The following is a 12,595-nucleotide window of genomic DNA, read 5'->3' as shown; positions in this document are numbered from 1 at the left end:
CACCTCTAGCCTTACTCTCTAACCAAGAATAGAGGCAAGCGATCTGCCACGTCCATTCCAAGGCCTGCACCAGGCGATGCGACATCCACCTCGTGATATTGCGACGCACGTCACGTCAGCCCTTTGCCTAATCCCCTCTTCCACCATGACTACAAGGAAAACTCCGTGCCCGACCTGGTTCATCGAGCGAACGGATAAGGTCCCATGTCCCTGATGGATCTCACTAATTCTTGCGTCAGCTGGAGGTGATAGTGATTCAAAGTAGGGCAGTGGATTACCCTCGATTGGGGGAACACATCCACTCCCACTAACGACGAATTCATAGCAATAGCGCGACACTGCTTCCATAATATGCAGATGAATCAACATCAGGGCTGCAACCGATTGAAAACAACACCCATCATGCCACCCGCAAAGGCACCTCTCAATCATCGTGTGGAACTATATATTCTGGGTGGTGGAACATGACCCACTGGCAACAGTATCCTATATGTGTCCAGTACGTTACGGCCTACCCGACATGTCAATCGACTGTAGTGAGTTACACCGAGTGATTTGCAGATTGTTGCATTCTCGAATTGCACCCCAGTAAGATGATGATGTGCTGTGACGTGCTGGACAAAAGCCGTACAAAGCATCCGGAGAAGACTTCTGCCAACCTTGGGGTCCACTTTGGACGGAGGATAAGATGCTGGGATCCAATTGACACCCACGGATGCGGTAGCGAGCTGTAGTCTGGTAGGATCCACTACTTAACCAGAGAAGGGATGACTTTCTGTCGATCTTCCCCACCATTCAGCTCACTCTGCCGACGCCCATCGCTTCGGGTCGAATTTGTGCGGTCAGGTCGCTTAATCTGTAGTGAAAAATAATTGGTGCGATAGCAGAAAGTTTGCCGCGAAGTCAATGCATAGCGACCTGGATGAATCACGATTGTCGACGGATCTAGAGAGATCGGGCACTGCCAGATCCTCAGCTACCGCTTCACTTCTCGAAGCGGATCAAAACACGTAGCTGGCTTGATGGAATTTGAGTTCATGACGTGGCGATCGCGACTCGCAAGACCTGCAGGATGGAGCAGATTCGGTGGGTCGTAGCCCGACTGCTCAAGTCGTGCATACCGCTATATCGGAGTAGTTGGGGGGGGACTTCATCGGTAGACGAGGATGAGGGGCAGCCCGTCAATCAGACATAAGACCCATCACTCCCACAGACCTTGTCTTTGCCTCTACCTTGCGATTAGGAAGCAGAGCGGGGTGTCTGGTGAAACACAATCCCAGAGATCTTGTATTCTACCATAGCCGCTCCCCATGGCTGACCAAGCTATAGCCTCCGATCTCGCCCCAGGGAGCGAGATCAAACAAGAGCTGGACAATGTCGAGTTCGAACCGCTGGATAAATACGTGGACTCGATCCTCCGCAATGCACAGGTGAAATTCCGTGACCATGCCGAGGAAGTACCCGAGGGCGTTCCTGGTCTTATCTACGGGGACTCCGAGAGCGATGAAGAACCGGTCATGGCTCGAGGACCGATGGCCAAGACTGCCCTCTCCGCCGTCGCTGGGCCAGGATCCCTGCGCGAAACCACGATCGGTGGCGCAGTCGTCAAGAATCTGACTTTGCTCGTCCCTAAAGATGCGACTGGTGGTTATGGTGATCTCCCGGTGTTGCCCATTACGGGGGTGGGACAGGAGAAGGCGGAGCTGGTGGCCGTGGTTGGTAAAGACCCCGAGGAGGGTGCGGCCCCCAATATCCCGATTTTACTTCTGCCAGATGAGGAAGACGATGAGGGGGAGTCGCAGAGGGCGAGCGCAAGCGCTACCCTCTCGCAGCTCGCGGCTGCCTCTGTCCTTGTAAACTTGGGAAAGACCGCCGCCAAACGGAGAACACAGGCGCCTGTGAAGGAGGAACCAAAGGCGAAGCCCAGTGATGGCAAGGCGTCAGGCAAGGAGGAGACGAAGGACGAGGAGACGGGAGAGGAGGAGACAAAAGAAGAGGAAGGCAAGGGCGAGGAAGGCAAAGTCGCAAAGTCTGAGCTGAACAGCTACGTTCTTTCCGGGGATATCGAAAAGCTTTTCGGTATTAAAGGGTTGACAGGGAAACTGTACAAATTTAAAGGTACGGCTGCCACTAGCGACAAACCTAAGACCCACCCTTACACTCGTTTAGGCCCCGAGACCAAGGAAGACAAGAAAAAAAGCGAAACCAAGAAGGAAGGCAAGAAAGAAGATACGGAGGAAGGGGAGGATCAATCGAATGAAAATGACGAAGAAGAAGCCGGGCCAAAGGCCCGCGATGCAGGTAAGGACCCCCTGAAGGCTCAGGCTGACAGTAATGATAGCGCACCCAAGGAAGAAAAAGCCGGAAAGGAAGACGAGGCGGGGAGCAAAGGTGACAAGAAGGACAAGGAGGAGAAGAAAGACAAAGGGAAAAAGGAACCAGCTCGTGAGAAGGTGAAGATTAACCCCAAGAGTTTGAAATTGTTGGGTAAACCGCTGGGGAAGATCCTCCCATTCCTCGAGAGTGAAGAGCTTAAAAGCTTACCCATCGAGAACCTCGAGTTTACGTACTGTGAAGAGGAGAGCGGCCACTTTTTCCCTCCTGGCCTGCGTCTCGAGGTGGATGTCCCGCTCAGTGGTAGCCTGCAATGGGCCACAGATGCATTGCAGAAGATGTTTGGTGAGAAAAGAACACCCAAGAAGATCCATCTCAGTGCAGACCTGGGCAAGACTAGGGACTGGTCTAAGCGACCGAAAGTGGAAGATTTTGCCCTGCGAGGTTATTTCGATGGTTTTGGAAACCAAGAATGGGACATTCTGAAATTCAAAACCCTCGGACTGGAACTTACAGCCACCAAGGCAGCGAGTAAGAAACCCAAAGACAATGACAAAGGAAAGGATGGGAAGGAAACGAAGAAGAAAAATGACAAGGGCGACGATGAGAGCGAGGAACAGGAACAGCAGTCTCGCGACGCTACCGAGGGAAGTCCAACGGACGAGCCCAAGACAACCAAAGACGATAAGCCCGGGTCCGAAGTCACGATTAGGCAGGTGTCTTCAGCCCAGGCAGAAGCTAGCGCTACCGACAGTCAGGTAAGTACAGTGTTCACTCCACCCTCAGTCTGAATCAATCTTCCTAAGCCTCGTCGGCCGCAGCAGGATGATGCAGATGTCGAACATGAGGAAGGCGATTCTTCCAAGAAGGGTGAGGAGAAGAAGAGCCCATCCAAAGCCGACGAGAAAGATGACAAGAAAGATGGCAAGGATAAGAAGGACAAGGTGAAAAAGTCCTATAATTATGGTTTCGGTTTCTTCGGAACTGTATCGTTCATCAAGATCCCACACGCCAACTCGCCATTGGACTTACATATTAGGATTGGTAGAGACTTTGAGGTAGAAAAGGAGAAGAAGGACGAGAAGAAGGAGGAGAAGAAGGGGAAGAAGAAAGAGGAAGAAGGAAAAGAGAAGAAAAAAGAAATAAAAGAAGATGAAGGCGAAGAGAAGAATGAAGGAAAGGAAAATGACTCTGAGAAGAAGGTTGAGGCGCTGGAGAAGAAAGACGAACCGAGCAGTGATACCAACAAGGCAAGTAAAGACACTGTAGAGCTTGCTAAGGATGGGGAAATGTCCTCAGAGAAATCGACAGAGGCAGGTGATAAGCCGAAGAAGGCCGAAGGCAAGAAGCATTCCGATGGTAAACATAAAAGAATTTGGAAATTAGCGATTTATTGTGACGAGTGGAAAGATATCTACGGTGTCAAGAATGTCTCCGTAAGTAGAACAGCAGCTCGATTGGAATTTCCTGTACTGACTGGACTGTTGCAGTTGAAAAAAGCCGAGCTCAAGTCGTCATTCGAGCAAGGGGACTTCAAGAAAACACTGGAATTTAACTTATCCGCCGATATCAAGCTCGGTGGGGGGAGTTTCAAGGTCAAGGGCAAGATCTCCAAGGGTAAGTCGCCTCTAGCCCTAGGTCACTTTTTCCATGAGGTCTGACAGCCGGGACAGCGGATAGCTTTCTAGATGCTGAACTGGGTGATGTCTCCCTTAGCGACTTTAAGAAGATCCAGGCCCAGATGCAGGGTCAACATGTGCCAGAGGAGAAGAAAAAGGAAGAGAAAGAAAAGACAGCGGAGGAGATCAAGAAGGAAGCCGAGAAGAAGGATGAAGAGAAGAAGGATGAAAAGGAGGAGGCTCAAGGCCATGAGCTTATCTTTAAAAAGATCCACGTCAGGATATCTCGCCAGACCATCGAAAAAGAGCAAACCTGGAAAGGGTCTTTATTATTCGATGGCCACGTCACTTTCAACGGCAAATCTAGTGCGCGCGCTCGACTCGAGCTCACTAGGGATGGATTGACTATTTCAGGCGGCCTTGCTGATTACCAGATCCCTGACACCAAAGTTACCATTGAGCAGGCACAGATGAAGATTTACATCGGGTTCAAGAGGAGCAAAAAGGACAAGAAGATCGAGGAGAGCAAGACGAATGACAACAAATCAATCACCGATGCCTCGAGTGAGAAAGGGAAAAGCGGCCAGCCCGACCAGGATGAAACGACGGCAGTTGTTAAAGCTGGTGTAGACTCCAAGCCGGAGAAGAGTGACACCAAGAATGTTGAAAAGCCGGGTGAGAATGAGAAGAAGACTAAACGCGAGAGTGAATTTGCAATTCTCGGGGTTGTGAAAATCCATGAAGTCCCTGTATCCGTCGGTTTCTATATGGCACGGAAGAATGACAAGGAGAAGCGCGACTGGCTTGCCTTTGGCAGTGTCGGAAATTTTACATTGTCCCAATTGGTCCCCGACCTTAAAGGCACCGACTTTGATCTACAACTCGACAATATTGCGCTGATCGCGTCGTCCGAGGACAGGGAGGTAACGGAAGAGGAAGAGGATAAGAAGGACGATAAGAAGGACGAAAAGAAGGACGAAAAGAAAGAGGATACAGAAAAGAAAAAGAAAGAAGACAAGACAGAAGAAGGCACCAAGATTGAACTTGAGAAGATATTCGACATAGATGATGCCTACTCGAAAATAATGGATAAGAAGAAGGAGGGCAAGAAGGAGGACAAGAAGAAGGACAAGAAGGAGGACAAGAAGGAGAAGAAAGACGACAAAAAAAAGGAGAAGAAGGAAGCCGATGATGATGATGCGCATGCAGGTGTTCTCAAGAAAGTCGAGTCCTACAAGTACCCTATCCGCAAAGGTACGCCATGGCATTCTCTGTTGATTTTAAGGTCTGAGCTGACTGCTTGAAAAGGGGTGCAAGTGTGTGCGACCATTCGGAAGTTTGACACCCTCGATCTTCTTAACAATAATAAGCCAATGGACGGCCTGGTCTTGATCATTGCCTTTACCCCCAATGGCCTCGAGATCACCATTAACCTGCCCAAGACCCTACAGGTAAGAGGAGTACCACGCGGGATTTCGGTAGTAATCATCCTCTCTGACGATGCATACATAGGTTCGAGTGCGTCCCGATGTCATACTCGGGGATTTCGGCGCTAGCATCCTTCCTGCCAAGGGAGAACTTGAGCTGTCTGCCACATTGACCCTTTTGTTTGATGACCAAAGGCCCATCAGAGTTACCGGCACAATAACAGGATCAGCTACCGAAGCAAAGGCCGCTATGTATGTTCTTCTGCTAGCCAACAAGGCCCAGAGATGTTCTGACACTGACATACCCCATAGATACATGAATCCAAATGATAAATGGATCAATCCATTTCAGTTGAACGAGAAGGTTGTGGTATCAAAACTAGGTCTTGGTGCGGGAATCACATATGCCACCGTCTGTGCTATGGGACCTGAGTAAGTGAATATCCCAACGGTCCGCGATCATTGGACTAACATGAATCAGTGAACTGTCTCTCACCGGAAGCGTTGCCGTTGGAAGCACCTTGACGGCTGACCTAGTCCTCAGTTTAGGGGTGAAAAAAGAACAGGTCATCTACTTCCACATATCTGAACTCAACATATCTAAACTTGTTAAACTGGCTGGGGAGATGACGGACATCGCGGCGCTGCAAAGTGTAAACGGAGGAGAAGACTTCCTCGTGTTCCGTGACATCACTTTCTATATGTCCACTGGTGCAAAGGTCCATGGCGTCTACTATGATCGGGGCATACATGTCAAAGGCATGGTGGAACTCTTCGGCAAGAAGGGCGACTTTGACGGTCAGATCCGTGATGACGGGGTTGTGATCAATGGAGGCGTCGATAATTTCAACATCGGCGGGCTTGAAGTTCGGGCCGCTAGGGCCGGGCAGGAGCGGGCGACGATGGGTATCGAATTGACCGGCGACAGGCAGAAAGTCCTCATCGATGGGATGATCCGTTTCCATGCTCTGGAGCTGAGTATCTTCATTGATGCGGATGTGCAGGAGAGACGCCTAGACGCCGACATCACCCTCAAGTTCACCGAGAGTATCATGCTCCATCTGAAGGCCAACGCCAGGGTCCCCGATTCCAAGTCATTGGAGGGAGTTGTGATGAACTTCGAAGCAGAGATCCGTCCCGATGTACTCGGGGCGATCTTTGATGCAATCAACCAGACCATTGGTGACATTGGGAAATTAGCCACGGAAACAATCGAAAATGCCGAGCGGAAGCTCCAGGAGCAGATGGAAGAGAAACAATCGGAGCTCGAGAAAATGGCAAACGAGCTGAAAGCTATGAAGGAGAAGGTGGACGAAGAGGTACGAAAGCGAGAGGCAAAGATCGATCAAGATAACCTGGAGAGGAAGAGGTTGGAAGACGAGCTGGAGAAGTTGGAGAAGGCAGTGACGGACGCCGAGGCAGAGAAGGACCAAAACAAGACCAAGCTCAACAAGTTGAAAAACCAGAAAGCTGCGAAGGAGCTAGAATTCGATAAGAAGATCCGTGAAAAGGAACGTGAGTACGAGCGCAAAGAAAAAGAAGAGCGCGACAGACAGGAAGAGTGGAAGGCGAAAAGGCGGCAACTGGAGAACCAAAAAGAAGCCTCTTTCGGGGATGCCCTGAGGAGCAAAGAGGCGGCCGACGCCGATTGGGCGTCGTGGGTGGGTAAGTAGATATGATATATATACCCTTCATGCCATGGACGTCTAGTACATGATACTCACCATTGTCTGTTCACAGCGCAGGAAGACCACTTGTGGCGGGAGATCCAGAAGAGCGAGAAGAACGCGGCCGATGCATGGGCGAAAGGCTTCTGGTATTGGGGCGAGACCACGAAATGGGTAAGACAGGCCCTCTTGTTGCAGCAGTCACGAATCGCTAATCAAAACCTTCCTCATAGAACATCATTGCGAACAAGCAAAAGGCTGAGCTAGAGTGGGTGCATGCACAAAAAGCAATTGCAACCGAGGCTCGTCATGTAGGAGAGGCCATCTTCTGCAATCCTTTATGGATCGAGATAGAGAAAGAGCTCAACAAGGCTGGGGAGGAGATACAGAAACATGCCGACGCCCTAGCATATTTTGTCAATGGTGAACATTACAAAGCACTTGAGGCGCTGACACGCGATAAAAAAAGGGAACTGGATCGCCAGATTGCCAGCATCCAGAAGCTCGAAGAGGAAAGCAAAAAGATCGAGACGAAACTCAAGCTCGCCCGCCAGGAGCTGAAGAAGAACAAAGGTCGCATTACCGAGAAGGAGACGAAGCTACAAAAAGAGGTCGAGAGGTTGCAAGGCGAGCTCAAAACGAGGCCCTTCGAGGATGCGTACAAGGCCAAGCTCCAAGACCATGAAAGTATCGCGGCTCAGATTCAGTGGATTCAGAAAAAGCTTGACGAGATTAAAACAGGTATCGACCAGGCAACGCAAGCAGCGCAAGAATCTATTCGTGTGTTGAAGCAGGCCATCCCAGCCGTGGAGCGCATTGTTGTTACTGCTTCTACCGATGTATTCGTCAAGCGCAAGCCACTAACCTTCAAGATTGAGGCCCGCTGGATGGGTAAACTAATCCACGCTGAAGTGCAATGGGCCCCCGGGCAAGATGTCAACGCCTTATACGAACAAATTGGGCTGAAAGTAATCAAGGCTGCAGACGAGAAAGCCTGAGGAGTTGATGGCCCATGATTACAATAGATAGCGGACCTGGCTAACAGCAGGGAAGCAAATACACTCATCAACCAGTCCGCAAGAATTTAGAGCTTTTCCTTGATTCTGTAACGTTCCCATGCATTGGTAAACCTCGTAGCCGTAACCAATAATGCCCCAAGACAACTTCATTCCTCAAGCAACCAAGCTTCTTATGACTTGTGTGATGGACTGTGCCTTCTAGGACCGATCGCGACATATCAGAGCTGGAGAGAGCGCACATCTCATGCAGGGGGACATCAGCTCCCAGTCAGCCACCTTCACGCTCTCATTAAATTCTTCTGACCGTCGTACTGTTCAAGGCCCCTCCATACGAATCGGGAAAAGACCTGCAGCGGGGAGTGACCGACTCCAGCTAAGCCTGCCAGTTTGTTGACTCTAGATGGTTGAACGAAGCTGGTGGAGACACTGCCCCCCTCTTCCTATCTCGACTATAAGTCAATGTGCTTGTTGCCCCACAATGCCGATGATAAAAGCAAGCGTAATCCTCCATTAGGCACATTCACAACCACTTTCACCGTCTCCCAGATCTCTGTCACCCTTAACATGGCAAGTATCAACGTACCCCCCAACGACCCAAAGGCCCCACGATGGCTTCTGGACCTCCAAGAATAGAGAATCCAGCCATATACTGAGATTTCAAGGGAGATCCTGGGTCGTGAAGGTTACGGCGTGGCTTCCTATACCTGGGGCTATATTGCGCGGTGGGATAAGCCGGCATCGGATACGCCCGAGGGTGTTGTTTGGACGGTACCCACGACTTCGAAATGCCCCTTGTCGAGGGCAAGACAGGTGATGGAGGAAATTGGAACTCGCTATATCTGGTGGGATTGGATGTGCGTTCCTCAAGGTTTAAAGCACCAGCTTGACCCTGAATTATTCAAGGCCAAAGGGGAGGAGATCGGGAAACAATTGTAAGCAAGTTACTTGCCTGGAGTGCAACGAAATGACTCTCTTTACCAGACGTACAAACGCTAACCATTCCCAGGCACATTTACAAAAACGCAGCCAAAAGTATCGTCTGGCTTCATTCGACGTCCTGGGAGGAGGATTCAGCTCTCAAAGAATTGCTGCTCCTCGAGATGTCACGGCCTGGTTTCCGGGATCCCACGCTCGTTCAGGATTATACTGGCAAGGCTGGGAGGTGGCTTGAAGCAGCTCAGGCGGACGAGCGCTGGTTGAAATCGGGTTGGACGTTACAGGAAGGTGTCCTTCTCGGGAGCACTTGTCTGCTCAACCGGGATGGGATGACCCTCTCTGACAGCAAGTTCTACAACTCCAGCGAGACCATCATTCGTGATCTGTCAATCCCGGTCTCCGTCCTCGCCCATAATCTAGCGACTGCCTTTTTCATCCAAAGTGAAGGTCACGATTCGGACACTACCAGACCCAGGGCCGGTCAGTTCGGGCATCTGCCCCCGAAAGCACCAGAGTCGGTCATTTGATTGCGTCGATCGATCCGAACTTTAGCTCGGGACTGGTCGGATACTTCGCGTTTAGTCTTCTGTCTATCCTCGCTGGGAAGAACAGCCGACAGTATGGCTGGGAACAGGACTCCTGCTGGGCGTTGATCGGTGCAATGGAATTGGAGCACATCGAAGTCAGCTATGACTTCCCCATGGAAGAAATTAAGAGCGGTTTCTCTCCGCACTCGTGGACAAGTATCAAATGATGATGTTTTTCCTGCCGTTTCTGGAGTGTCCAGTCGAAGAAAAGCGAACGACGGGGTCTATCCAACGGCCCTTCCAGTGGACGGATGTTGTGGATGGCGCCTTGCTCCCTGTCAGTCTCTCCCTGGTTGAATCGCATACTGATCCAGAACTGCCTCTAGAGAAGGAGCCAACCTTTCACTTCTCCGGCGAAAGGTTCATCTCCAACGATCTCCTCGTCAAACCGCCCGATAGTCAGACCATGAGCCTCTTCCGTCACTATCGCCAGGACTTGGATGAGTTGCGGATCGTGTCTTCCCGGACGGTTACTGTGGCGGAGGATCCCCTTCTGGCGAATGCATGGTTGCTGCCTTTATGGAATGTTGACCTGAAGGGAGATGTGCGAGGGAAACGGTGCTTGCTGGTGCTGCAATTGAAGGGTCCGACTGCGGCTGATCAACTGGCCCATGCGGTGTTTGGTGGGATGATTGAGGTGTGGGGGATCAGATCAGAAACGGTGGAGGTGAAGGAGATCATCTTGGACGCTTCCGCATAACTAGTTTTATATTTATTTAGCGATGGCCTTCCGTACCATGTGTATTGTCATGACACGGGATCGTAACGTACCTTTCCACATCGGGCTAGCAGGAATCCCCCAGGCCAATCCATAATGAAATAAATCCTACACTGTCAAACATCAATTATCAAGCATGGCCAAGCCCAGTAAAGACACAAAGCAATCTACAAAATGCCACGCGAGGCAACTGATATCGAGGAAGGCACGCAGGTGTATCGCCCGGAAGGATTTCACCCAGTGTACATCGGCGATGTGTTTAAAGACCGGTACAAAGTACTCAACAAGATCGGATACGGTGTCTATTCGACAGTCTGGCTGGTTAGAGACCTAGAGCCGGCACAGTGAGTCGACCAATCAGAAGCAAAGAACACAAATTACAGCTGACATAGATACACGGATCTGGGCTGGAAAATCAGTTCCGAGCTCTCAAAGTGCTTAGTACCGATTCCTATGAGGGCACGAACTCACCTATTTTTGAGCGAGAGATCCTGACCCATCTCCGAGACGGAGACCGTGACCAGATAGGGTACGACTACGTCTGTCATCTGCTTGATGACTTTGAGCATCGTGGACCTAATGGAACGCACGTCTGCCTTGTTTTTGAACTGATGGGCGAGACGTTGCGGAGCTTCGGAGCCTGGTTTGCTGAAAGCAGGCTTCCGAACTCGGTGATGCGGAGGTTCACCATCCAACTTTTGCTGGTTCTCGATTTTGCCCACGAACATAATGTTATTCATACTGGTATGAGCTTGATGTCCAGGAGTTTATGTTTGGTCATCCACCGTTATGCTAATGTGTTCCCGAGTACCTATCAGATATCAAACCAGATAACATTTTTGTCAAGTTCAGGGACCATTCCTTGATAGAATCCGGTTATCTGACCGACGTTGCGATTCCCCAACAGGATCGGTTTGAGGAACAGTACTCCGTCGTGCCCTCAACACCCTTGCGCCAGTACTACTTCAATGATGCCGACAGTAGGCGCGTTGACGAGTTCGACATTGCACTGGGGGACTGGGGCGTCTCCAGCTGGGCGAACCGGCATTTAAGCGAAACGATTCAGCCCGTTGCCCTCCGTTCACCGGAAGTCCTGATCCAGGCGCCGTGGGACGCGAGCACCGATTTCTGGAACCTGGGGGCCGTCGTGCTGGAAATCTTTCAGGCGGTTCGCATGTTTAGCGGATCAGTCCCGCCGGACGGCCATTATGAGCTCAAAGAGCACCTTGCGGAGATTGTGGACTTGTTTGGGCCGCTTCCTAATGAGCTGCTGGCGAAAGGGGATCAAAACCTGGTTCGGGACGTCTTTGGTGACGATGGTCGGATCAAGGACGCGCCGCCAATGAATCGGCCTGGGCTGGCGTCGGAAGCCTTCATGCCAGGCCTCGACCAAGAGCTCAGGGATATGTTTGCCTCCTTTCTGCACGCGATGATGAAGATAAATCCCGCCGATCGGGTTTCAGCGGAGGACCTCTTACGACACCCCTGGTTAGATGCACTTTAGAAAGGGTTCATGAAATAAGTAAGGCAGGGAGGATGGAGAGAAAATGACCTTGTTGAACCCAGATATTAGTACCACGCCTGAACTCGCACATGCTCATCTTCATAGCGTCGCATAATAATTATAGCCGCGCTATTTCTGAGGCTATCTTGTAGGAAAGGCCAAATCATTATAAAACAACGCCGCACTAACATTGCCCCCCAGTGCAGGGTGTATAAACAATGCTAGCATTTCCCCTGAGGGTACAGAAACCTGGGTTCTCATGCTGCGCCCGCGGTAGTTTAATAACCTCGCGAGTATAACAAACGATTTGGAATTGAATGTAGATGAACCCACTCGACCGGTAATAGAATATAGTGCCCATTTGTACTTTTAACTGTGCAAGTGTAACAGTATGAAAGGTCTTGACCGCACCTGAGCTACATGAAAGAAACGCTGGCGCTCACGATCATCTATATCCAACCTCACAACCCATACGATTCACAAAAAATAAATCCTGCCAACCAAGACGCCCAAAGTCAGCTTTAATCACGCTGAACATTTCTTCTGTGTGCTTTCGATATCGAAAACCTATCTTGGCACGGTTGTTATTCTCCTCTGGAGATTAATACGGAATCTCCCGAGGATTGGCCGAACGGCTAATCGGATGGCTTACCGGGCAAGGAGCACTTATGTCATGTGCACGACATCAGATATAATCATCCCCGTAAATAAAATGTAGTAGAACCAATTTGGGAGCTGTTCTGGAACAAGCGACATGGACATTGAGTCACCGTGGCAAGACGGA

General features: G+C 50.5%; 4 protein-coding genes across 4 annotated transcripts; all 4 read left to right on the top strand.

Annotated features, from left to right (window-relative positions):
• Positions 1–778: 778 nt before the first annotated feature.
• F9C07_1000245 (uncharacterized protein) lies at positions 779–8,285 on the top strand. Its single transcript, XM_071507319.1, has 11 exons — positions 779–2,118; positions 2,170–3,092; positions 3,156–3,770; positions 3,825–3,951; positions 4,008–5,207; positions 5,262–5,404; positions 5,466–5,632; positions 5,693–5,812; positions 5,862–7,045; positions 7,121–7,221; positions 7,281–8,285. Exons 1-11 carry the CDS (start codon positions 1,311–1,313, stop codon positions 8,043–8,045), a joined length of 6,153 nt encoding a protein of 2,050 aa, XP_071365379.1. The 5' UTR covers positions 779–1,310; the 3' UTR covers positions 8,046–8,285.
• A 345-nt stretch (positions 8,286–8,630) lies between these two features.
• Positions 8,631–9,529, top strand: F9C07_2226925 (uncharacterized protein; the record flags this gene model as incomplete). The annotated part of the gene is made up of 3 exons (XM_041289099.2): positions 8,631–8,645; positions 8,700–8,998; positions 9,073–9,529. 3 exons carry the CDS (start codon positions 8,631–8,633, stop codon positions 9,527–9,529), a joined length of 771 nt encoding a protein of 256 aa, XP_041141809.2.
• A 223-nt stretch (positions 9,530–9,752) lies between these two features.
• On the top strand, positions 9,753–10,289 carry F9C07_23 (uncharacterized protein; the record flags this gene model as incomplete). The annotated part of the gene is made up of 1 exon (XM_071510936.1): positions 9,753–10,289. One exon carries the CDS (start codon positions 9,753–9,755, stop codon positions 10,287–10,289), a length of 537 nt encoding a protein of 178 aa, XP_071365378.1.
• A 147-nt stretch (positions 10,290–10,436) lies between these two features.
• Positions 10,437–12,378, top strand: F9C07_2278526 (kinase-like domain-containing protein). Its single transcript, XM_071510309.1, has 3 exons — positions 10,437–10,651; positions 10,708–11,051; positions 11,126–12,378. The coding sequence occupies exons 1-3, from the start codon at positions 10,482–10,484 to the stop codon at positions 11,809–11,811; spliced, it is 1,200 nt and encodes a 399-aa protein (XP_071365377.1). The 5' UTR covers positions 10,437–10,481; the 3' UTR covers positions 11,812–12,378.
• The last annotated feature ends 217 nt before the right edge of the window (positions 12,379–12,595 follow it).

Source organism: Aspergillus flavus, chromosome 1 (assembly GCF_009017415.1).
Source record: "Aspergillus flavus chromosome 1, complete sequence".
Taxonomy (NCBI): Eukaryota; Fungi; Ascomycota; class Eurotiomycetes; order Eurotiales; family Aspergillaceae; genus Aspergillus; species Aspergillus flavus.
This window is presented reverse-complemented; position numbering and strand designations above follow the sequence as displayed.